Genomic DNA, 24,198 nt, shown 5'->3' with positions numbered 1-24,198 from the left:
TTTTCTCTCTCTCTCTTTTTTTTTTTTTTTGGTGCATTTTCTCTTTTCTTTGTACACCCAGAAGATGCAAGTATTTTAAAAGCAGTTTTGCAATGAAAGGTTTTACCCAAGTTCCTGCACTGCACAACCAACAGCAAGCAAACAAACAAGGTGCTTGAAGAAATGCAGATGACAGAAGGTGATGACCTGCAAATAATTTTCCATTTACATTATTTTTCTATGAAAAAGAAGGCAAACAGAAAGATGCCAAACTTAAGAAGCTGTGCACAAAATAACTGGGAAAGCGAGGAGAAAGCTTGGAGGGGTTATTGTGTCAGGTGAATTAACTGCCCTCATCCCATGCAGAGGGATTGCTAAGGATAAAGAGGGGCAATGTGTATGTCACTTCCCTCTCGTTCCTCCTGCTGTGCTTAGCCACACACTTACCGCAGTGCCATTGTTATCTCTAAAAACGTCTTGATTAAAATAGTCGAAGAGCTTCTTTTCTAGCTGCAGCATAACCTGGAAGAGGAATAAAGAGGAGAGGTCAGGCAATCTCCCTGGCACCGACACCAGCGCGCAGCAGCGACGCGCGGGGACACAGAGCCCTTGGCAGCGCATCAGGCTCCACACTGGCCTGCGTCCCTCATGGGCGGCAGCCAGCGAAAGCATCCAGGTAGCTGGGCACCAGGTGAGACAGCCCACGTCCCTTCCCACCTGCCGCCAATCACCAGTGTTAGACAGCGATACTGATGCCCTGCAGGAAGGAGTGCGAATGCACAGAGCGCTGCTCTCTGTGCTGGGTTCGCAGAGGGCATTATGTTATTTACCTTCCGGTCATTATCAGATTCGCGAAATATGAGCTTGACGACTTCATTTGTGTCGGCCGCTCGGATCGTCTGCATCGTGGCCTTTGCACACAGTGTCTAGGGAAAATGGAGAGAGGGGAAATGGTTTGCAGGTTTCAGTGAGCTCGGCCACTCCGTGCAGTGCCCTGCGCCTATGCGGAGGCACAGCTCGCTGCAAGCCAGAACACAAAACACGGCTTGTGTAGCTGGCTTCCTCTTGGGACAAATCCATCACAATAATATAAATTACTGTTGGGAGAGAAACACACAAGAATAACGAAACAGCCTGTGAGTAGGACAAATACTGATTTCACTCATCACTGTGTGCATGGGTCCCTTCCGAGGTCTGAAGCCATGCATCACTGGCAGACTCTCAAAAGTCAGTTCCTGCAGCAAACGCCTTCCCAGACCTTCTGGTTTGTGCATCACACACTCCTAAAAAATGGTAACTTCACTTGCACAACTGCAGGAACGTCCCTCTTTGCAATTAATACTCCGAATATCATTAAAACCCAGCAACAACTTTATATTTCAGCAATGTGTTTCACAGTTCATTCCAGCAGCAGAACTACTCAAGCAACTGTCCTGTCAAATAGGGGACAACACTCACTCTTTAGGTATTTTGAGTGTCTAAAACGTACTACAAGTGAGCACCTAATCAGGCTCAGAGATATCAATTTCAGAGGAAGTGCCAGGCCTCTATTCGCTTGCCCATTTCTGTCTGTTGTGCTCCAATTTTAACAATAAAGAAGGCTGAGCCAGAGGGATAACCAGCCCAATCCAGGGTTGGTTACTTTTAGGGGGCTTGCATTTTAACACGTGGGAATTTTGAGCAGTTAGCAAAGGAGGCAAGTACATTCACCCCCCAAAACATATACTGGATCCACTCAACCAGGTACTTGTGGCATAACTTGGAGTTGAGTTACTAGCAGAGACCCACATGGAGCACTGGGCAGGGCTGCTAGTAAAGATTTATAGAACAAATATATTATGGGGTAATAAGGAATTTCTTAACCTACATGTTTCTGTCTTTCCCAAATACAAATATGTATTTTGGGATTTACTTTTGGAAGTGCAATAGCTATCAGACCCACTGCTACGAAACTGCAGCTCGTTTCTGTTCTCCCTTTCTGCATTCACTATAAGGGGATACCAAGCATGTACTTTTCAAAAGACAAAGAGCATCTGCTTGCAAAGATGCTTGTTCTTGGGGGACAGGGATTATCGGGACATCATTTCCACTCAAGGAAAGGAAAGCAGTTGCACAAGCACAGGCACAGGTCGGCCCTGGGGAACTTCGTTTCTGCTCAAGTTTTTGGGGCACGGGCAGATGCCACGCACAGCTCTGCGCAGGCAGCGAAGGTGTCGCCTGGTGTCACCTACTCGGGCGCTGCGCCAGGCGCCGCCGCGTTTGGCCTGCGGCGCCGGCGCTGGCAGGTTTGGCCATCTGTGTGGCGAGGCGCGGGGGGGAATCGCCGCCAGCCGCATTGACATGCAGAGCACAGAGCGGCTAAGCGGGTCAAGCCCCCCAAAAAATAGTGCTTTGGGCTCATGTGTCACCAGTCAGTCTGGCCGGCTCCGAACAGGGCGGCAGATGAGAACAAGCACCCGAACAAACCAAAGCGGAAAACCCGCCGCTCTCCAAAGCGGGTTGCTAAAGCCCTAACAAACCGCTCCATCTTTCACTCATTTAAACTCTCCAAACCAGGGTCAATACGGTCCCCCAGCATCCAAATGCTAATGCGCTTAAGTGCGCTTAAGCGGCTTTCCAGAGTGAATGGGCCAAAGAAGGGCTCGAAAAGACAAGGCAGAGTTACTGTCACTGTCAAAAAGTCATTGTAGCCACCCCCGGCGTGGTGGCAATTCAAGAAATTCATGATTTCTGTCTCTTAAAGGCATCTGCTTGAGAACAATTTCTCCCCTGAGCTGCTTTATCTCACAACTCCAGGGCTGCTCCGAAAGGAGAAAACCCCGATCAGCTCCTGAGAACCAATGAAGAGCAAGGACCCACATACCTTCCTGCTTTCAAATTCCACCCGCACAGAAAGTTACCTTATTCATGGACAAAAAGTGACTGGGCCAAGGTTCATTTCTTATACAAGCCAGAGCAATTCTTTTTTCCTCCTCCTTTCAGTTTCTGCAAAGTCGCAGTCACCCAAGCAGAAACTTTGGGGAACATGTGCCTTTTAGACCAGCCTGCTTAAGAAGGGATTTTTTGTTGCTGGTAAAGAAAATCGAAATGCTATGAAAACGCACTGCTGCTTTTCTGCTGCTGCTTCAAAGACGTCTTTTTGCAAAGTTAGAAGAGAGCAGACCAGATACCTTTGGTGGAGGGCTCTGGTACCTCTCCCTTTCCCCCGTTGCTGGCTCTGCAGCAGAGCTGCATTTGGAGGTGGGCGCGCGGGGAAGGGCAGCCTCCCTCCTTGCCAGCCCTGCACAGGCCACGCTCACGCACAGCACTGTGTGTTCACCAGGATCCTTGGGAACACTTTGTGCTGGGCTGTCACACATCGCTGAGCTGGCCCCATCATCACCTGGAAGCTGGACGGACACTGAGGTGAAACATCAGGAGTGAAGGCTTCTGGTACTGACAAGTGCCAAACCTAGGACCGCCTCTAAATCCATGGTCCTCAGGAAAAACATCTAATTAGCAGCACTAATGTGGCCTTCAAAACTCCTCTGTATGTACACGACACACAAACACAATTTACACTACATCTCTGCTATTTACTCAGAAAAGGAACACTTACATACATTAAAGCACAATAGCCATTCATTATATAAATGCATTATAACTGCACTATTGTTTCCTGTTAATAGAATTTCTCTGTGGAAAACCATGGTGGATTTTTCACTGATTTTGCCATGCTGCTCTCTGTGCACCCTGAGCTTATCTCTGCATGCGTGAGTCGAGTTCCTGCACTTGCAACGATTTCAACAACCTTGTTGTTGAAAAAAGCTGCATCCCACACGTACAGATGCAAGCTTCCCTACTGCCTCCGCCTACTGAACCTAAAAAGGTTCGTTACTCTCCTCAATGATTTGAACAATCTAGTGGCTTGCTATAACTTTGAACTCTTCTACCAATATAAGTGCAGAATACACCTGTTCCATAGGGATAAAAGTTTCAGCAATAGCTGCAATTGCAATTTTCAGTAAGCCACACAGATTAAAACAGATGTGTTTCCTGTTAAAAGCAGCCAGGAGAAAAGGGCAGATGCTGTGTGCTAAGATGCACCAACTGAAAACATAAGGCCTTGGAGACACGAACAACCAAATAAGATAAATTTAAAATAATCCACTTACATATTCTGTGGATTCTGGCAGGACGAGAGAGACATGTATCATCCAATTATGAAAGTGAGATACTTCTGAAATGCTGCTGAGAACCCCGAAATCAATCTGACACTAAGTTAGCAAAGTCAAATGCTTTTTTGCTATTATCTGGATGCAAACTGTATTTGAAATAATCCGAGAAGTGAAAGATTTGTCACTTTGGGAATAACAGGAGTATCCACTTCGTTCAGGCTGCTCCTCATCTCTGAAGTGCTGATGAGATATTCTGGTTATTGGGAATATGCTAACAGTAAATTTGCTAAATCCTGTCATGTAAGAACAATCAAATTCACAACTCTGAAAGCCAGAGTAAAATGTAACTTTACAAGTCAATAAAATATATGCATATAGCTACAGGATAATTAAAGTTTCTAGTGCTGCTTTTTAAATACTTTTGAATACTTTTGTGTCTGTCATCAAAATGGAGAGTTGATTTAGCTAACTTTTCACAACGGTTGCAAACAAGGCAACTACAGAGTTAAACGTGCTCTTATGCAAGGCAATAAAACCCACCTTAGAGCCCAAAGTTTTCTTTTTAACAGTAACAAAAATCCTTCACTTAGGGTGTATCTTAATCTGTGCCGATTTTAACCTGTGTTTAACTAAATGGAAATAGTAATAATGGCTCAGAGAAGTTACTACGTTGTTCACACTAATAAGCTTCCTGGGCAGGACCCCCACTCTGCGGTGAAACAGTAGGTGAACACAAAATAGATATGAAAAAACCCAAGTGTTTCCGTGTCAGAGCACGTGAATGACGGTTTCACGGCTTGACTCGTGTGCGTGCGGAGGTGCAGGAGGCGCGGGAGCCCCGCGGGCTCAGGGGAGGCTCCCGCCCTGCCTGGCTCTCGGCACAGAGTGCCCGGCCGGCAAGGCACGTCGGGCAGCTGCCGCCCTCGCGTCTACCTTCACCTCGCGTCTACCTTACAGGCCCCTGCAGCAGCACCGCTGCTATCACCCGCGGAAGCCGCACGCTTTCACAGCTACCTCCTGTGGTCTGGAAGCTGCTCTAGATTCACAGAACTTCTCTTGTCTCCTAGCAGGACAATTAGGGAGTAGTAGGACAATTTAGGGATATTACTATCCCTACCTGTAGGGATATTTGTGTTCTAAAGTATCTCTCTGGGAACTGACTGTTACAAAAAAGCTCAATATAGAGCTTCTGCTTTCATGCCTCCAAAGACTTCCTGTAACAATAAACTAAATAATCCTTTTTAGGGACAACTCTGTGCTCGACTTCCAATTCACAACCTCAAGCTCATCATTAGCTGCATTTTCATGTCTAAAACCTTAGATCATGCATGGGAATGAGAGTGAAATATTACAGCACGCCATGCAAAACCATTTCCATTAGTGTCCACTGTTGCACCAGCTAAACTGGGTGACTGAAGCTCTCGGCTGAAATTCCACTCCCCTATGACCCTGCTCTTTTAAAGCTTAAATTAACTCATTGACAGGAACAATTATTTTCAGATAACATATTCAGGACTCTAATCCTGGAGATCTGAATAAATTCAGCAGTACCTGAAGATCTAAAACCTTCTGTCACAAAAAAACTCTTCCCCTTCCTTGTCATTTCACATCATTCCTTGATGGCAGCAGGGTCCTGGGGGCAGTTCTTGAAGGCAGTGATATGCTTGTCCTTAATTATGGAGCTGCTGCAATCCCACTGTCCCTACGGAAATCTTTTTTAAAATATATATCTTCTTTCAATTTCTTTTCATTTTAACAGCAAAACGGCCTGTGAATCCCACCTGCTCCCGTGTGGCTTGCAACTGCCTTTGCTCTGAGTGTGGCACTTGTCTCTGCTTGGGCTGAGGATGCTGCTGTTCCTGCTGCTTCCATATCGATGCTTTCTTAAAATCATAAGCAATGGAACATTGGAGCAACAGCACAAAAAAACTTAAGGAAAACTTAACAAAATTCTTTGGTACTTCCTGCACATTCTGGGATCTGCCCTTCAAATTAATGCAGAGCTTTCTACAAAATCTATGGCATTGATAAAATCAATGGTTCAAGATCAGGTCACAGCCTCTGAAGCACGAACCCTCCACCTCCCAAAGGTCGCCTTATATAAGCAGGCATCATATATGCAATATATGATGTGCACACTAGCTCAGAGGTCTTTTTGTGATTGTTTTTTCTTGTATTTGTGCTAAGAAATGGAAGTTGGAACTTAATTTCAAAACATGACATGTCAGGTGATTCTAGAGTTAAACAACAAATCTGCCTAGAATTTAAATGGTATTGGCCAGACATTGGCTATTCTGGATCGCAAAGTGATCATGCTCTACAGTAGAGAGAAATACGGAAATGAAACTGAGTTAACAACTGGACCCAATGATTTGCAAAGGACTCGAGTCTTAACTGTTGCGTTTTCAAGACGCGAATCAGAAGACTCTCATGGCTTTTCCTTTCTCATGCACCAGCAACATTTAACTAAAACCCTTTCTTCAATTTCCACGATGTCACCGTTTCTAGCATTGGAGGTGATATCACATGTACTCACCTAACAATTTAGTGCAAGTCTCTGCCATATCTGCCCTCGCCTCATTAAGAAAGGGAAGCCTCCTGCAGGAATGACCTACCATCAACCTCCCTCGATACCAGAGAAGGAAAGAATTGGTAACATTCACACAATCCTCAAAATCACCAAGAAAAGAAAGCTTAGAAGCTACCCAACAATGTTTGATGAAAGAACACCTTGTCCTTGCACCTCTTTGGAGAAAGGCACCTTTAAAATCTTGTCAACCAGCATGGATCTGTCTGGAGTATGCTTTAAGTGCAGCTATTCAATGTAATGAACAATTATTATTCTCTTAACTAGGTACGAACTTCATGATGCGAGAAAGACGAGAACCAAGTATTCCCAAACTAAACTTGGCTATCTTAAAATATATATGAATACTGAAGTTAGAGCAAACACATGGGGAAATCTTTCACAGATACGCTGGTAATTTTATGTTATCATCTATACATATACTTTGCTCACTCAACTTTTCAGTGCATTTATAATATAATTGTTGAAGTTTACAGATGTCCACATGTCTATCTGAATTTCACGCTGCTACTCAAAAGGGTATCTTAATCCAATTACAAATTTCTACAACCGCTATCCCAAACATTTCTAATTTTAAAAATCTAAAGCAATGTCAGATGCCAAGTAACATCTCAAAAATGGAGCTAATTCCACTGACATATGAACAGAAGGCAGGACATTTTCTAAACCCACTGGCATCAGCAGGAACGCTTCAAGCACAATGAAGAATCTTTACCTGCTGAAAATATATTTCCTGTGAACCGCTTTGGATGCATGTTGTGGTCAGAAACTGTTTTATTTTTCACATTACAGAAGCTTCAGAATTTGTATCCAGCCATATTGCTCGGCAAAGCCGTATGTGCACTAGCATGGCTATCCTGCATACCCTAAATATTTTTTTTTCTTTTGACTGTAGTTGACAAATTTTATTCCATTCTTCCCTAGAAGACAAAATTTTATCATGCTTGTCACTAAAACATTCTTTTCTTTACCAGTTTTCTTGCTTGTTAAAAATAATGCAGTTTGGGGGGAACTGGGGTGCAGGGAGCTAGTGAAACCACACTTTTGAAGCATGCTGCTGCACAAGTAAGAGACAAGGCAATTCTGTGAACTTCAGAGCTCTGGGAACTCTGCTTTTGCAGTGTCTTTCCTTGCCCTCATTGCCAAGAAAAGGCAGGATTTCCTTCTCTCTGAAGAGAGGCAGTACAGGGGCGTTGTTTGAGGAAGTCACACCAACATTGGGACCAGGGAAATGAAAGCATCTTTGTACAACAGTGTGCAGAGCAGGGAGCCAAGGGAGCCGTGTGCTCCAGGACACGCATGACACACAGCGAGCGAGCGAGCAGGCATCCTCGGCTGCTCACCTGCCTGTCCACGGCACCAGCATGTCCACGGCAGCGCCCGGGGGATCCGCGGGACCCGGTTGGACTGGGAATGCCGAGCCCAGCACCCACAGGAGGGCTGGACACCGTGTCCAGCAGTGTCCACCAGGACGTCGCCAGGACACGGTGCTGCCGGGACGGCCGGGGAGCACGCGGGGGCACAGCACATCCGCACAGCAGGAGCTCTGACCCCAGCAGGGCCTCTGGAGCGCAGCTAGAGCCGGGGCCGCGAGGCGCGGGGCCACGGAGCCGCCTGGCTCCGGCCTCCCGGCCCGGCTAGCACCTTCGGAGGCGGAGCGGCGCGGGCCCGGGCAGACACACAAGCAAGGGGCGCATCAAAATTCATGGCTTTGGCCTGGCGACCTGGAGCGGCGGAGCACGGCGCGGCCGGAGCGCGGCGCCCCGCGCAGATGCCGCATTGTGTGCGCCACAGGCCAAGGCAGCACATGGCACCCGGCGCACAAGCGGTGCCTTTGTCTGCGCAGCTCCCGCGCGCCGGCTGCCGCCGCCGCGAGGACAGCCCTAATCCCCACGTTTTAGCCAGCAGATTAAAACCAATCGCGCCAGATGTCCGCAAGGCTGTTTAACATACAGAGAGCTTTTTCTGAAAAAAAAAAAAAAAAAAAAAAAAAAAAGTGAAAGCCGTAATAACTTCTTATTTCCTCTGGAGAGACCTTTTCTACACACTTCTAGCCGGAAAAAAAGGGAGGTGTTGTAATGGATTTTAGGATGTGCTTTAATTTTTACTCCAGCCTTTACTCCCCTCCATTCTGAGGCAAAGTAGAGCAAATTCTTCACCTGTCTAGGCTCAGACAGGTAAGACAAAGAAACTGCTGGCCAAGAAATCCTGTGATTTCAAAGGCCAGACAGGGCAGTTATCAGTAGAAAAAATGCACCCTGAAGCTAGTGGGTATTGGCACCAGAAGGCAGGATTCCTCTCCAAAATGCTTAACACTGCGTGGAATACGGAAGGCTGCTCGCGAGCAGCTCAGTAACCGCAGAGCGTTTGCCGGGCAGGGATCCTGGCTCCTGGGAACGCCGCTGCCTCGCGGGGTCGGCGGCGCCCTCCGAACCGCGCGCGCCGTCTGCTTGGCAAGAAGCACCGCGCGGGTCGGGTACTCCCGCCCGCTCAGCCAGGGAGCCACGCGCATGCGGCAGCTCTGCCTCATCTGCTGCATTACTGCTCCTCCATTTGCAAACAGCTCTGAAACTAATGCAAAGGATAAAAACTCAGCAAATAAATTACTTTTAAAACATTCTTAGTAATTCTTTTTTTTGCCATACTAATAAAGTGCAAAGAATCTGCATATTGATGTTCCCCTCTGAATTCCTGCAGCCAAAAATCTTGCTTAGTGCAATGGAAATTAAATCATATATTTAGTTTCTTGTATTAAATTGCAAATCATTTCTGCATGCAAGAAAAATAATTTACCTAATCTTTGAAAAGAATCTTTAGAGAAAAATACATTCCCATGAGGTTCCTGTACTCAATTCATTTATTTCATGTACATCATTTGATAACTTGGGAAATTTATGGCAGTAAGACAACCTATAAGAACAATCTATCAGTTGGCAATGGAAAAAATACAAGTTAAACATATTACTTATCTTCTTGTTATGCACTTGGACAAAATCCTTATCGTGGGGTCTTAAAATAAGAGCAACTATCTTAATCACTGATATAAAGCAGTACTATTAAAACTTAATTTTTCTTTTTGCATCTAGTGAATACCTAAACTACTGTGAATACTAAATTGCTATGCAAACATTTAAGGTCATACGATATAAGAACCCACCAAGACATTGCTTTAATTGTCTGATGCGACACAAATACACTGCTACTACACAAGGATAGAGAGAACTTTTCACTGGGTTTTTAGTCCTTACAGAGACACAAGTGTAGGCTCATGCTGTGATGTTAGATCACAGTTGTGAGAACGCTCTATTCAATAAACTCTGTGCAAATCAGATGTATTTGTGACTGCAGATGCTCTTCCCACTTGCCACTAACGAATTAATTTCAAATCCCTTTAAAGCAGGGTGACACTTCTGGAACTCACATGAGAAAGGAGGATAAGTGTGTTTTTGCTAATTATATCATCAGTATGGTGAACCATAACTGCAGTTACAAGCAGGGGATCTTGCTCTCTCCCCTGAAAATATATTCCATTAAGCTAATTAAGCTGCTCTGCTCCTCTTTTCCCTTCGTTATCACTACCCTTCTCATTGTACTCTTGGGCGGTCGGTACTGTGCTGGTGGTTCTGGATTTCCCTGGTGTGTCAGGATGACTGAAGGGCCCAAACACTCGCTTTAAATCTTCTAGCTTTACATTCTGCTACTGAAAAGATGCAGGCAGGCACTACAGTGAGGACGATGCTGTTTTCCTCCCAAGTCCAACTGGAGAGCCTCAAGCTATCCAAGAGGGAAAGTTGACTAAGCACAAACCCACCCAAGAGACTCCCTCCAGTTCAAACCTTCCCTCATCACTACTTTTGCCCCCTGGGAGTTGGCACACTTCAAGAATTACAATTCAACACTCTATTTCTAAATTTCTTCAAGCACCAGTCTTGTGGGTGGGCTCCGAGATACATTTTACCAATTTTTCATGCCCATCCCTCTAAATGTGACCCTGCTCCCACGCCTTTATCTCTCTGACAACTTCACACAGGAAAACATGCAGCCCCTCTGATAGCATGAAATCGGAAACAAAAGCGGCTGGGAACAAAAGGCTGCCGGAGGCAGGACACCATCCAGGGCCCTGCCGATTGCGGGCACAAACAGATGTTCCCGGGACCTGACTCCTGAGCAAGCTGAAAGGAAGAGCTTGTAAAAGAAATGGGCCTTAAAAACAATGTATTGAGGAGTTTTAAATAAAGGCGAAGGGAAAGCAATATGGCTTTCAGGGATAAATCTCAGTGAAGAAAACCGCCCTGGCACCAGGCATTTCAATGGTGCATTTTTCTTTTCTCAGTGAACTCCACAGTGCATTTTGAAATCTACAAATTGCTCAAGTCTCCATTTAGTTCACGTCTGCTGCAACCACCACAAGCGCGTACAATACATATACTTTTAGTTTCTTGTAACTAATAACCGCTGCTTATGGGAACGCTCAGTGAAGCCCTGAAGTATGAGCTAATACCATTATTTTAAAAGCTGCTTAAAGCTTGACAAAAAAACAGCAGTACGCTGAAGGAATCCTGATTGGAAACATCTCAGACGAGCCGTTGGGATAAACTGCGCCCAAGCTCCTTCTCTTTTCATGTGCGTCGTTTTGGGCTCAAAAAGGGCCGCGAAAAGGATCTGTGCGGCAGGCGCTATGGAGACTCGGGTGCCGGGCCGCGCTCACAAAAGCCCGAACGCACCATTTACAAACGGAACAAAGTGCAGAATCACTCCTCCTGCTGCCGTTTCTGCTTTTGTGATTAAAACTCTCTTCCTCTTTCTTGGAGAGTCTGCCTTCCAAAAGGGTTTGTGCCATGCTCCAATGCACAAAATACATGTATTCATTACAGGAAAAGAAAAACCCTAGAAAATTTGGCACAAAGGAGGGTGCATAGCTTAAGTCCTGTTTAGGATAGCCCCCACTTGAACTCTGCACATTTGCATAAATTTTTACCTACTACTTGTCTCCATCAAAAATATAGTCAATAACTAAAATAAACGATTCACCAGCTATTTGCGGTCAGCTGCAGATTTAGCTTGGCATGATTAGCATCAACAAGGCTTACACGTAAAGAAATAAAGTGGCGGTACCTTTAGCTGCATGGAAATTTGTAGAAATTTCTTAAGAAACCTATCAGCATCATCCTGGTTCAGAGACCGTTCCCCGAGCAGCTACAGATGCTTCGCACTCTTCATGCAATGAGCATACTCTACTGCTGCCTTTCAAGCACGGAGCATAAATACACATAAAACACGTCTGCTATTTCTGAATCATCATTTTCAGCTTTACAATATACATGCAAAACCAGGCGTAATTGTTTGTCCTACTTCTGAAATGGAAAACAGGTTAGAGATGGTAAAATATCGATCCTGCTGTAAATCTCTAGAAGCACCGAGCAATGAGCCCAGCCACGGCACAGGAATGAAATCCAGCACCTGTTAAAACTGCACGAACAAAATACAGAGGTGAAAAATAGCTCTTGCTGGCTTATTCAATGCCATTTACAAATGAGGTAATACTTGTTAAGTGTTGTATCTGACATGCCTTTAACACCCAGAGGAAAGGAATTCTCGTGTTTACACAGGGAATACTTAAATTCATTATTTAATTTTTCAACTACATTAAAATATTTCAGAGTGAGAAAAATCAAAATAGAGCAGTGTTCAGCATGATTTTTCAAAGCTATTTTCCCTCGATTCATGTTAATAATTTACAATGCAGTACTGAACTACCTGCAAGACTTGATTTCAGAGCCGTGTCAGTGCAGAAAACAGCACATCCTGCACTAACCATAATATACTCTTTGTCCTGAGAGATGTCCCTCGGCTTCTTGGAATATCCTCACTGAGCAGGGAATTCACCTCCTGGCTCTAAGGGATTTTAAAATTACAATTACAGAACTATACAGATGTAGCACACAGGGTTGCTCGGCTTGAATACTGCAACATTACAGTTTTCAAGTATTTTTATTTTAGTTCTGGACAGTTCTAGCCAGAAATGCTCAAAGTCAATAGTGACAGTCCTCGTGCACCCTTCTCTATCTCCCCATGCATACTCATGGTTGAAAATATCTGCTCTGAGAATTGATGATTGAAAACATGCATAGAAAATGCACAGATCTCATTTTGTTTCAATGGTGAAGGCTTTTTCCAACAGAAGCGCTGACAGTCGGGGCGAGCTTGGGCTACCTGTGTGACACCAAACAACTACCTGCAGTTTCTGCAGAGCCTAGCTACAGGAGAATGATGGCCTTAATTTCGTCTGTTCCTGCCTTTATTGTTTTTCATTGTATCTTAGAGTTACTCTGCTGTCAATATTTGAAGAAGAGAATCTGGTGTTGATATTGATTTCCTAAAGGCTTTGAATCACTGTCTTCATAATGCATATATTTTAAGGCAAGCGTATGCAAAAGCTGGAGGTGAAGCTGCTTATTTTTATTAAATCAATACAAAACACCTGACTGGCAATTATGATCTGGAATGCACTTTATATAATGTAAAACACATGGTGGACAGAAAAGGAAAACAATTTTCCATCCCACTTTGGTGGCCTTTAGCTCTAATGTCGTGTGCTCCTGGGCTTCTGGTTTGCTTCAGTTCAGCTGTTGTCACTCTTAGGAGATGACCACAGAGCTGACTTCACACTACAGTTAATAACGTGGAGATGTACGATGCCACCTGTCCTATTCAACGACAGCACCACACAGCTACACTGCATTCAGGCAAAAATATATCAATATATCAACTATAATACCTGTTAATCTTCAGGGAGACGCTACAGCGATCTCAGTACAGGTAGTCTAGAAAAAGCATGCAAGCACAGCGTGACTCCCATGCAGCCCTAGCGCAGCTGCGCTCTCCTGCCTGCTGCCCTGGGCCCACGGCGATCTGGGGCAGGCAGGAGGCCAGCGGTCAGCAGCGGGGTGCACAGAACATCCAGCAACAGCAGAAGCCAGCAAAAAGGTCCTAGTGACTCCCCAGTTGTGTTTACTCAAGTACTTCACTCTGTGGTTCCAGAGGAAGACACCAAAAATAAACACAAAAATCTTCAAGGATTTTATTGGTATACTTTTTACTCATTAAAGAGTGAAAAAATCTATTATATGTTTGTTGAGAAAAACATCAGTCTGTATAGGTCAAAAATTGACTGACATCACTCTGGACAAGCATTATTGAGACACACAAAGAAGCTGTTGTGCCTTTAAGCTTATGGTACATTGCAATGCACTAAATGAAAAGCCACTATTATGAGGAGATGTTTATGTCAGTATCTGAAACAAATCTTCTTTTTACTAGAATAATACTGTCTTAAATTGTTAACTGTTGATCAGATAAACAACATGTGATAAAGATCCTATAATCTCTTTTCATAAAATTCATTTTAACCCATTAATGGCGTTACATATTAAATTGTTAGGCCGCTCAATATTATTGAGCTGCAGGAAAGTTTATAACAGTTCTAAATCATATCCTATCCGAGCTCTTACGGAAGCAGTAATGCAAAAACACAGAATTAGATTTTAAGCAGCCAAGAGACCAGACACTAAAATTTTCACAAGAGATGTGTGTCAGTCGCCACCAGGAACTCAAGTCCCCCCCGTTGCTGTTCTTCAGCAAGGAAGCCAATCTGTAGGGCTTTGTGCAAGGAGGAACTAACTGCACTGTTGCAGTCAGACTGCACATTTAGGAAACAGAGAACCTCTGCGGCGCTGCACGGTCAACGCAAAGTGATGCTGGTGACATGCACAGAACGTGCTTTCTTAGTGGTCTGTCCTACGTCAGGCAGGACAATTGAGAAGCAGGAGAAAGGTCCCACCACCACTCCGCCCTTCCACCCGTAACACTGCCCACGTCTAGCACCTCAAGCCCCTGCACAGTGGGGTGCAGCTGGAGCCCCAGCACAGTGGGTGACAGCTCTCCTCTGTGCAGCTCAGGTGCCAGCCCCATAAAGAAACGGCCCCTGGGCAACATCACCAAGATTTTGACCTGCTACTGCCCAGCAGCTCAGACAAAGCATCCGAGTTGCAAGGGAAACAAGCAATCAAGCTCAGCACCACACGCTCAGTGATGTAAGGTACCAGGAAAGCGGTGCCTCTGCAGAAACGTACTTGCTGCATGCCCCATACTAATGTCCTCGCATTAAGCAGCTTTATGTGTGTGCACTGCTGCCATTTGTCCCTTCTCCGTGAGCACTACTGCATTCATCACTATTCAGAGGTAAAGAAGTGCCATTGTAATCTTACTTGTTCCCACTACGCTATTAATACTTCCTCCCCCTACAACTAATGGTGTGTCCAAATCCCAACACTATCTTTGTTTCACAAACTATTGATCTTGGTTCTCCTGTGCACTTCTCTCCCATTCTTGAGAAGAGCTTTTTTTGTTTTATACCATAAATTGGTGCAAATACTAGTATATAATTGTCCATAGATGTCAACATTTAGGACAAAAGCAATAAATACAAGTTTAGAAAGAATGCATTTTTTTTCAGGTGCATTTAACTTCTCATAAATTACATACTTTTGATTAAAGAAAAAAGAAGTTAAAGATATCTCTCTGGATGATATTTATCCTCAGCTGAAGGAATGGAGTTTCATACTAGATCTAAGCAGTGAAATGCTTTCATGGGTTGTTTTGGTAAATATTTTTTACAGAGTTTGGCTATGCACTATAATTCTCCATTTAATTGCTCAAATCACACCTGCATTTATAAAAACGGCAGTTTGAGGAACGTACAATCAGTATTTTCATAGCTACACATACATTTTTCCAGCTGCAGCGCCTGCAACACGACGAGCCCGCTTGCCTCGCCTGCAGGCAGCTCCAGCAGCTCAGGTGCCAGAGTGGAGCGCACAGCAAGCACTGCCCTCCCCGCACGCCACGCACTGCCCATGCCAGACCCCACACACGGCCAAAAGGCCCGGCAAACTAATCTCACATCTGGTTCTTAACTAGCGAGTCATGGAGCAGACACCAAGTGGCAGCCCTGTCAGACGGACAAGAAGGTTGCACCTGGGAAGCCTGCAGTGAATACCTGGGCTCCAGCACTGGCACCCGCTAATGACAAGCTGCCATCAAGACATTCTTCCCATGTGCATTTGAATGAGCTCGAGGTCTCGGCCTCTGCACAAGCCAGCCGGAGTTGAGCTGGGCTCTGCAGCACTTGTGTCAGGAGCTCCACTCCCAGTGCTAGCAGGCAGCTCAAGCCCATGGTGGAAAAAGCACCATGGCCAGGGCGTTCCTTCAGCCTGCTGCGCCTCTCGCCTCACTCCGGGATTCAGGACCCGTGAGGATGGACGAGCCGGGAGCCATGGGGGAACAGAGTCCGCCCAGGACACCCGCTGCGCAGGGGCTGCCCGGGAGCAGCCGTGCAGGCGCTGGAGGCGGCGCCGGTGCAGGTCATGGACGGCAGGTGGGCCTGGGTGTCCCCGGAGGCACCGGCTGCCGCAGCTGGGAGGCCGCCCGGCCGCCAGCACCACCCTGAGCGGACGGCACCACTAATTAGTTTAATGATGCTCAGCCCTACCAGAAAGCAGGCAGTAATTGCATTTAATTTGTATACGTTTTAATTACGGCCCAGCACAGCATCCCCTGGTGCCCTGTCCCCATCAGCCCGCACCTGTAGCAGGGAGAGCTGCGGAGCCCGCAGGGAGCAGCAGCCCTTCAGCCCCAGGAGCGCAGTCCTGGCCGCTGCCGCCACCTCCTCGCCCGCAGCCACAGAGGAGCAGCAGGTTTAGAGCTACTAGAACAGCCCCGGGGCCCACGGCGCAGAGCTGCACAGCCCTCCCCTCCCCAGGCGCAACTGGGAACAATTGCATCATTTAATTTACTGTTGCAATGAGGATATGGCTCATTGGCCCCTCGTTGTTTTGAAGATGGATTTAATTAACCTCCAATGAATCTTGGCAATAAGTGCGGCAGCGTGGAAGCGGAGATGTCAAAACGCCCGGAGAGGAGAGGAGAGGCGGCACTCCCGCGTGCGGGCGCTCCTGCGTGCGGTCGCTGCGCTGCCTCCACGCTAAACTGCCTCCACGCTGCGCCATGGGCCGCGCACGGGGCCCGCAGCACTCACGCACAGACGGGCCGTTGAATAATTCCTAATAGTCACATATATCTTTAATGCAGAAGCCATTTATGGTCACTGGAAAATAAATAATTGCAATTAAGTACACTGTTAAGTAAATATACAGTCCCTTGGGGAAGCAATCTGCATGCTTTTATAAGTCTGGCTACAATATGAAACTCATCACAATGTCTATGAGAATAATTTATAATGAACATTTAGCAGGTGCCTCAGATGGGTTGCTGCAACTTACCTTCATTAATAAAACTGTCCTTATTAGACTGAAGTTTTATGCATTTTAATTTAATGAACCTTTATTACATTTTCATTTTACACCTTACTTTGTTTCTAGCATGTCCTAGAGTCTGTTTAGCTTGTAATAGAGGTTTAAACCTTTATGAGACAAAATTATTTACAATGACCCATTTGAGAAGGTAAAACTGGCCCAGCATTTCAAGCTTATTTCCAGCAGGCATGAAAGCACGATCTTAAGCTGTAAGTTATTAAGGATAACTTACACTTATTATACACTTAATATTAAAATAACTCACATCCAGAATTGCAGGCTTATCTCAAGAATAAAGTGATGCCATTTTTCCGTTGTAAGCCTGGTTTAATACCACTTATCTAGAGTGACTCCCACAGCATCTAGAGTGACTCCCACAGCATTAATACCATGTCTAGAGCGACTCCCACAGCACATAAGGATGGACAGATGAGCAACCTCGCAGAATTACTAAACACAAGATGTGAGTGCTTCTTCTCTTGAAAAATCAGGCTCCAAATCCCCTAAATATCTCCTTAGTTAGGTAAAAAGAGAAAAAGGATATTTTTTATGGTTTCCCTAAGGAATTTATGCAGAAAATGGAGTGAAAGCAAACACGATGAATCATGAGGAGTTTTCGATCTCTCTCTTGGTTATATTCTGAATTTATAGCACTATGGGGATCTCTGATGCAAATATTATACTGATTGGACAAAGAACTCCAATTACTGTAGTCACTGGGACGTGGATTTCCTCCTCACTAATGTAGCCTGGGCTAAGAACATGCTATTTTTCAAGTAGTTTAGGAAGCAACTTTATAACTCTTTAACTAGAATATAAAAGAATTATAAAAAAAATCCTTTGTGATCAGCTAATGCTTTATTTCATGTTTCCTTTACAAGTGTTTCTGTACAGTTTAAGTATGTTACTATGCTCAAACAGGTTTAGAGAACTCAGCTAGCACAATCCCCACTTTATGTACTTTCCAACTAAAACCACATGTTCCGCTCTACTTATGGCCTCAAAACCCCAAAGTACTAGATTATTTCAAATCATTAAAACAGTAAAGAGAATAATTATTAAACTTATAGCTATGCAAATTATAAAATGTTTAAACACTACGCATCATCATGTGGATTTCCTAAAGAAAACTGAGTCATAGCTGTGTGAAATATGACACATATATGACACATACAAGTTTGCTTTCTGAAGATATTCTTAAAATAGATTGTATTAAAGAGACCTGTATTCCAAGGATATCAAAAATGACCTGAAAATACGTCAGAGGTTCCACAGCCACTTCACACTGCCTGATCTGCGCCGAGGAGCTGAGCAGAACCTACAGGAGCCTCCTGGGCTCTGAAGCAAAGGGAGGCAGCCGACACCCTAGATCTGTTCGTAGACCTGCCCATCATCCCTGCTCAGAAACACCAAGATGGATACTAGGGGTTAGACAGGAAAGCAAAAGCATGTGTGCACATGGCTGCTGTAACTGCATATTTCTTGTTATATTTCTGATTTCTTTATGCTATGTCAATATTTTAAGACAATCAAACATTACAATTTCTACTAAATGCCCACTTAAAGTAAACAAACAAACAAAAAGGCACATTTAAAAAGGAATGACTGCTTTGTTTGTAGCAGGAAGAAGATGCAAACCCTACAGGTGACTTCCTGATATGCTCAGAGTATCTTCTGCCAATGGCAGTTAAAATAATTACATATAACATACACAGATCCTCCTACATATTTCAATTTGATGAGACAGCCAGCTAGCGAGCACGGACACCAATACTGCCAGAAGAGAGCACAGGCCTCGTGCTGCCAGAGGACCCACTGCTGTCCTGGGGAGGTCTGCAGGAACAGAAGTAACTGAGTCCCACATCCACACTATAAATTTGAAATACATTTCTGATATTCTTAAAGACTGTAATGACCTATCAGTAGCATCTTTAAAAAAACTATATATATAGAGAAAAACTTCTGGAAAAATTACAAGAGATCATCACCAACACTCAAGAAACCTCACAAATGCATGTTTCTGTCAAACACTGTGACAATACACGTGTCAGAATCACTGCAGACAAAATGATGCAAACGAGAACTCACAGTCCAACAGAGGTAAGAGGTTAGTAATTTTATATATGTTGTGAACATACCCACAACGTGCTGCAGAGAGAAGTGCTGGGAAGCATCTGCAGACTGTGGGCACCTCATAACAATGCCGCATCTCCCCCAAAGCATTTAGTAAAACTTTAAAAAGGCTGGGGCAGCCGTGACTAAAGCAGTAACGAGCCAGGTGCTCACAGGCATGATCTGAACAGTGACACCAATGAGCAGGAGGCCCCGTAGGGGCGACCCAACAGTGAGCGATGTCTGTCCTGCCCTCGAAGGCAGCGAAGGGTTCACCAGGGCTTCGGCCGTGGGACAACACTTGGAGCCCTGTTGTCACAGCAATACTCAGCCTCTACAGGGCACACCAGGTAGCTCCTCTGCTTCGCTGAGCTTTAGGCTTGAGGTGCCTCTGTGCACAACATGACGCCACGTCACGCTCAAGCCACGACTTAGATCAAACCACTGAACCTCCTCAGCATTTGCTAGGCTCATCGTGCCACCTACATCCCAGCACGTTCTCAACGTTTGTATCACCAGGCGCACACTTGTTAATGCACATATGGATCTCAGAGTCACCAGGAGTCTTCACCTGCTTTATTGATCTCCCCTGGATTACTCCAACAACAGTAAAGCAAATTTGCCTAGCAAGGGAATCAATATGACTTTAGATTAAGGCTCCCACAAAATACTTAATAAATTATATATTAATGATTTATTATCTATTAATTATGATTTAATAAGGGCAGTTGGCATCTGACAGCATACTGCACTACAGTGTCTTGATTCAGCATCTGAAACTGATCTCAGCTTTTCTCTTTCAATGACTTGACTAAGAAATCCTTTATAAATACACTTCAGCCTTTGTGTTTGCTTTGGGAAAGTCTATGTTTCCACAGTACATCTATTGCTTATACCATCCTACAGCATCCAAGGATTTTCAGCACATTTGGTCCCAAGAGAGAATTCAAAAGGTCAACAGGAAAAGCAGAGATAAATTCAGTAATACATATGAGGATGACAGCTTGGTGGATAAATCTCTAAATTTCTAGGATTTCAGATCCCACCAGACAGTCAAACGGATGTTTAGTACCAGCCAGCAGTGTGCACCGTCACACGTTTGAAATGCCAGAAGGGATGAGGACATATTTTGGAGTGTCAGGTCCACCTAGGAGCACAGATCATCACTTTGATTTGCTCTGACCATTAGAGAAGTAAATAACTTTGATAGTTTTTTGTCTCCTGCTCTGCCAGGGCCCAGAGCACATGTCCTCGGTCAAGTCACCTTACTCCCTATAGGCTTTGGCAAAATCTCACACCTACAAACTGCCCTTTCTTAAACAGTTTATAAAGTGATTTGGAATCAGATCTTCCCAGAGGAAAGGCACTGACACAACCAAACCATTAGGTCCTATCTGGGATAATTTCTCTTAGAGTTTGTAAGGAACACTACTCTCTCATATTTTACGTTAGAAAATGATCCATCTCCTAAGAGCCTAGACTCCATCCTTAAAACAGTGCTATGCATCTAATATTGACTCACTTATGAATGTCCTGGTGTTATGATGCTGTTATAGACAAACTGACTACACTGTCACCTCTGCATGGTGGACTGCATGGGACAACCATTTCTTCAAGCGCCTGGGTCTTCTAAAATACTAGTTTATGAAATGTCTCAAATGCAAAAGACCATAAAATGTGCTTAACATGACTCTAGCTGCACATATGTAAATTCCAAGTGAAAATTTCTAGACTAACTATAATCACATTAATTAATGTTGTAATTACTTTCTCATTACATGACTATGTAGCTAGGTCAAGTTCTGGTTAATGTGATCATTATTTGTTACATAAAGCAACGGAGAAGACTGTCCATACGATGCATTATTCCAGTACTTTTCCGCTTGTGCAAACACACACCTCCTTTAGGAAAAAGGGGAAAATGAGTTTGATTCATCTTCAAATCACAGCTTTTACCTAACCTTGCATGGTCACGTGCAATAACGCTAACCGGTGTTGGCAAAGCACTCCAAAGATGAGAAGCATTGTTGGTACCCCACCTACCTGCACCCGTACTACCTGTCAGGTAATTCACACCACACGTATCATTTACAGTTAATGAGACTCTTTCATTAAGAGCTAATCACTTTGCAAGTTATCGACACAAATGTAGCAATTGTAATTAAGAAATCAGTAATAAAGAAAGCATTCTCTGCAGATTCAATTCTGCAAACTGCTAGGGAGTCAGAAAGTCCAGAAAGAAACTAGTAGCGCTCTGCACCAACATGGGGTGGAAAAGTTAATTCTGCCAGCACGTGGCTGCTGGAGGTTCTTGGACAGGAGCGTTCTCAGTAAGGCTACTGCAACCCACTTTAGCATTTCCTGGAGGGAGATCCAGCCTGTGACACGCCGACTGCTTGCTACTTGCAGTTTGATTTACAAAAGGAAAACTCTGAGTCTGGAAGATACATGCCCGTCCTCAAGGACAGCAAAGAGACACTACAGCATCACTGAGAATTAAAGAGGGAAAACCAAGAGATTAAATTGGTTTTCTGCCCTGGATATTATTTCTGACCCCACGTTACTTGGAGCAGAATGCTAGCAGTAAAGTCAAGGTAATCTCAACTCATGATGGAAAGGGTTTACTCTATTCCCTTTGGCTTTATACAGATCTTTCACACCAAAATATTAACACTGCAAAGGTCTGTGAAATCCCTGCTGTTTTTGTTTTTGAAGCATGGAACACTACTGCAGAAATTTAGGAATTCTTTTCTTTTTTTCACTGATTACAGATGAGGACCAACATGCACTTGGTTTATGAATAGAAGACTGCGAGATACTATGTGAGCTATAATTAAACAAGGAGTGTCACGGGCATGGCAGGAAGAGAATCTTGCAGGATAGTAAATTAGTCCTTGTTGCAGAAAAATGATAAGCATTTCTCTCTTTCCTTACAAAGATGAGCTGCTTTACTACAATGAAGGCATAAGCATCTATACTGTCATCAGGCAGCCATCTGGCATGGATGGAGACAGCCAGTGGGAGATCCTCCCCCCCACCTCATCTACCAAGGGTGGCTTTAGTGGATTTCCAGCACAGAAATACTTACTTACCTGTCAGACGGTCCTGCTGAAAATAGTTATCCAGGTTCAATATCAAGATTGGTCTGTTAAGTTACTTCTAACTTCTTCACAGGAAAAATATTTGAAAAATAAAAACTGTTTGGCAGAGAGTAGAACTGAAAAAAGTTAAGTCTTACCTACCTCTACTACTGCTTTGGCATCCAGTCTGAAGTTGAAATCTCCAAAGACAAAATATGAAACTTTCTCAAACCGCTGATCTATGATTCTGGGGGGGGGAAAAAAGTCATTCAGCTTTGCATATATTCAAACATGCACATATTTCTTATGTCACTTTAGATATAACTTACATATATTCCCCCAAAACATTTTATTTTTAGGAACTATCTTGGAAATAACTGGGACAATCAAAAGTACCACTTTATTTTGGAAGCATCATCTTGATAAATTAACTGTGTATTTGGGCTGTGCTTCCTTGCTCAGGCAACTCTGTCTCCAGTACAAGTAAAATAACACATTCAATTACCCCTGATCTTGCAATACCTGGTCCCTCATGAGGTCTGGTTCTCTGAAAGACAAGCCCTTTTTGAGAAATCAAGTGTCTGTTGATACCGTAAGCCAACTCCTAAGCTGGGCTTTCTGGACATGGAGCAGAGACTGACTCTCTTTTCCTTGGTCTCTTCCTACTAAAAAGGGAGATGAAGCATTTCTATTTATCTTGCAAATCTTATATTACTAAAAATGTCATATTCTTAGTCTATCGTTAATAACAATTGCTTGGCGCTCCAAAAGACATGCAGTTTCACCTGCTTCTAGGGCTCTCAGCATTTGGAAAACGACTGGGTTAACCCTTAATTTCAAAACAGGAATCACTGCTGCTAATTAATTAAATAATGAGTAGCTGATTAGGGTATAATGTGACTGAACACTAACACATGTGTGTGTAACACACTGAAATGTGACCATTACAGGTGGAAAGGAAATACACAGAACAAATGCACAAAAAGAGTATACTAAAGTGCATACTAAGAAGTAAGAGACAGAATTAAGGCAATACACTCTTCACTTTCTAGGATTATAGAAATGTTTAAGTACTATGATACCCTAAATCCCAGCTGAGACAGAGGCTCCTATGCACAGCTAAGGATTATAAAGCAATGCACAGCTAGGCAGACCTTCTGCAACTGCGCTGCCCAGCTAGGAGGCATTTGTTTTAAATGGCTTTAAATGTTTTAATACGTTACATCCTCTTGGACATTGCAAAGCTATAAAGTAAGGAGGAACTCTAGATTTACAGCGAGACACTGCTGCTCCTCTTAACACATCTTCTTGTGGTTTCAGTCTGCAGCCATCTATTACATAAGGACCATTATGCTATTGAGAAATTAATGTGCATTGGACCTATGCTAGTGATCACCGGAAGCAAATTCTGCTGCAAAGAGTTATCCTCTTCTGGTAGGAAAATCTCCAAATCCTACATTCAGCTGACAAATTATTGCAGGCACTGTTAATAAATACTGTCTACTGTCAAACACTACCAAGCATCAGGCCGACCTGCCGCTCCCAACCTGTACATAACATCACTTTGATTGGTGCCCTCGCGCACGTTGAAGGAAAATGAGAGTTTAAAAGCTAAGCCATTCACACGACCACAATTTGCTAACACTGTAACTGCAAGTTCTTATATACAACTTCCACACGCAAAAAGTTGATTTTGCCGGCTTTAGTGATTCATACCTTAAGTTTTTGCTTTGCTCTGTGCCGATGGCTGCTGCCAAAACCTGAGAGAGATTACAGGAATGACAGCAAGGTCCAGAGACGGCCTCTTAAAGCAAACTGATGTCATGAGGATGGTATCTGTGATTGCATTATGCAAAGACGGATTTTTCGAATAAACAGACTGCTCCAAAAATAGACATTTAAAATGTCTC

At 44.1% G+C, this 24,198-nt stretch overlaps 1 protein-coding gene and 1 long non-coding RNA gene across 3 annotated transcripts in view; both read right to left on the bottom strand.

Moving 5' to 3' along the window:
• The window catches only part of INPP5A (inositol polyphosphate-5-phosphatase A), a 130,460-nt gene that overhangs the window by 29,359 nt on the left and 76,903 nt on the right, over window positions 1-24,198 (bottom strand). For both annotated transcript variants that reach the window (XM_026036219.1, XM_026036218.1), the window contains exons 8-10: window positions 22,451-22,535; window positions 810-905; window positions 427-501 (exon numbers count right to left, since the gene is read on the bottom strand). In XM_026036219.1, coding sequence (XP_025892004.1) covers window positions 427-501; window positions 810-905; window positions 22,451-22,535 — 256 coding nt within the window. The remainder of the gene's footprint in view (window positions 1-426; window positions 502-809; window positions 906-22,450; window positions 22,536-24,198) is intronic.
• On the bottom strand, window positions 16,609-18,465 carry LOC112944715. The gene is made up of 2 exons (XR_003248822.1): window positions 18,346-18,465; window positions 16,609-16,888 (listed from the first exon to the last, which is right to left on the bottom strand). It is a non-coding gene; the product is annotated as an uncharacterized LOC112944715 (long non-coding RNA).

The sequence above is a fragment of the Nothoprocta perdicaria genome, unplaced genomic scaffold (assembly GCF_003342845.1).
Source record: "Nothoprocta perdicaria isolate Ctin4 unplaced genomic scaffold, notPer1 scaffold_172, whole genome shotgun sequence".
Taxonomy (NCBI): domain Eukaryota; kingdom Metazoa; phylum Chordata; class Aves; order Tinamiformes; family Tinamidae; genus Nothoprocta; species Nothoprocta perdicaria.
This window is presented reverse-complemented; position numbering and strand designations above follow the sequence as displayed.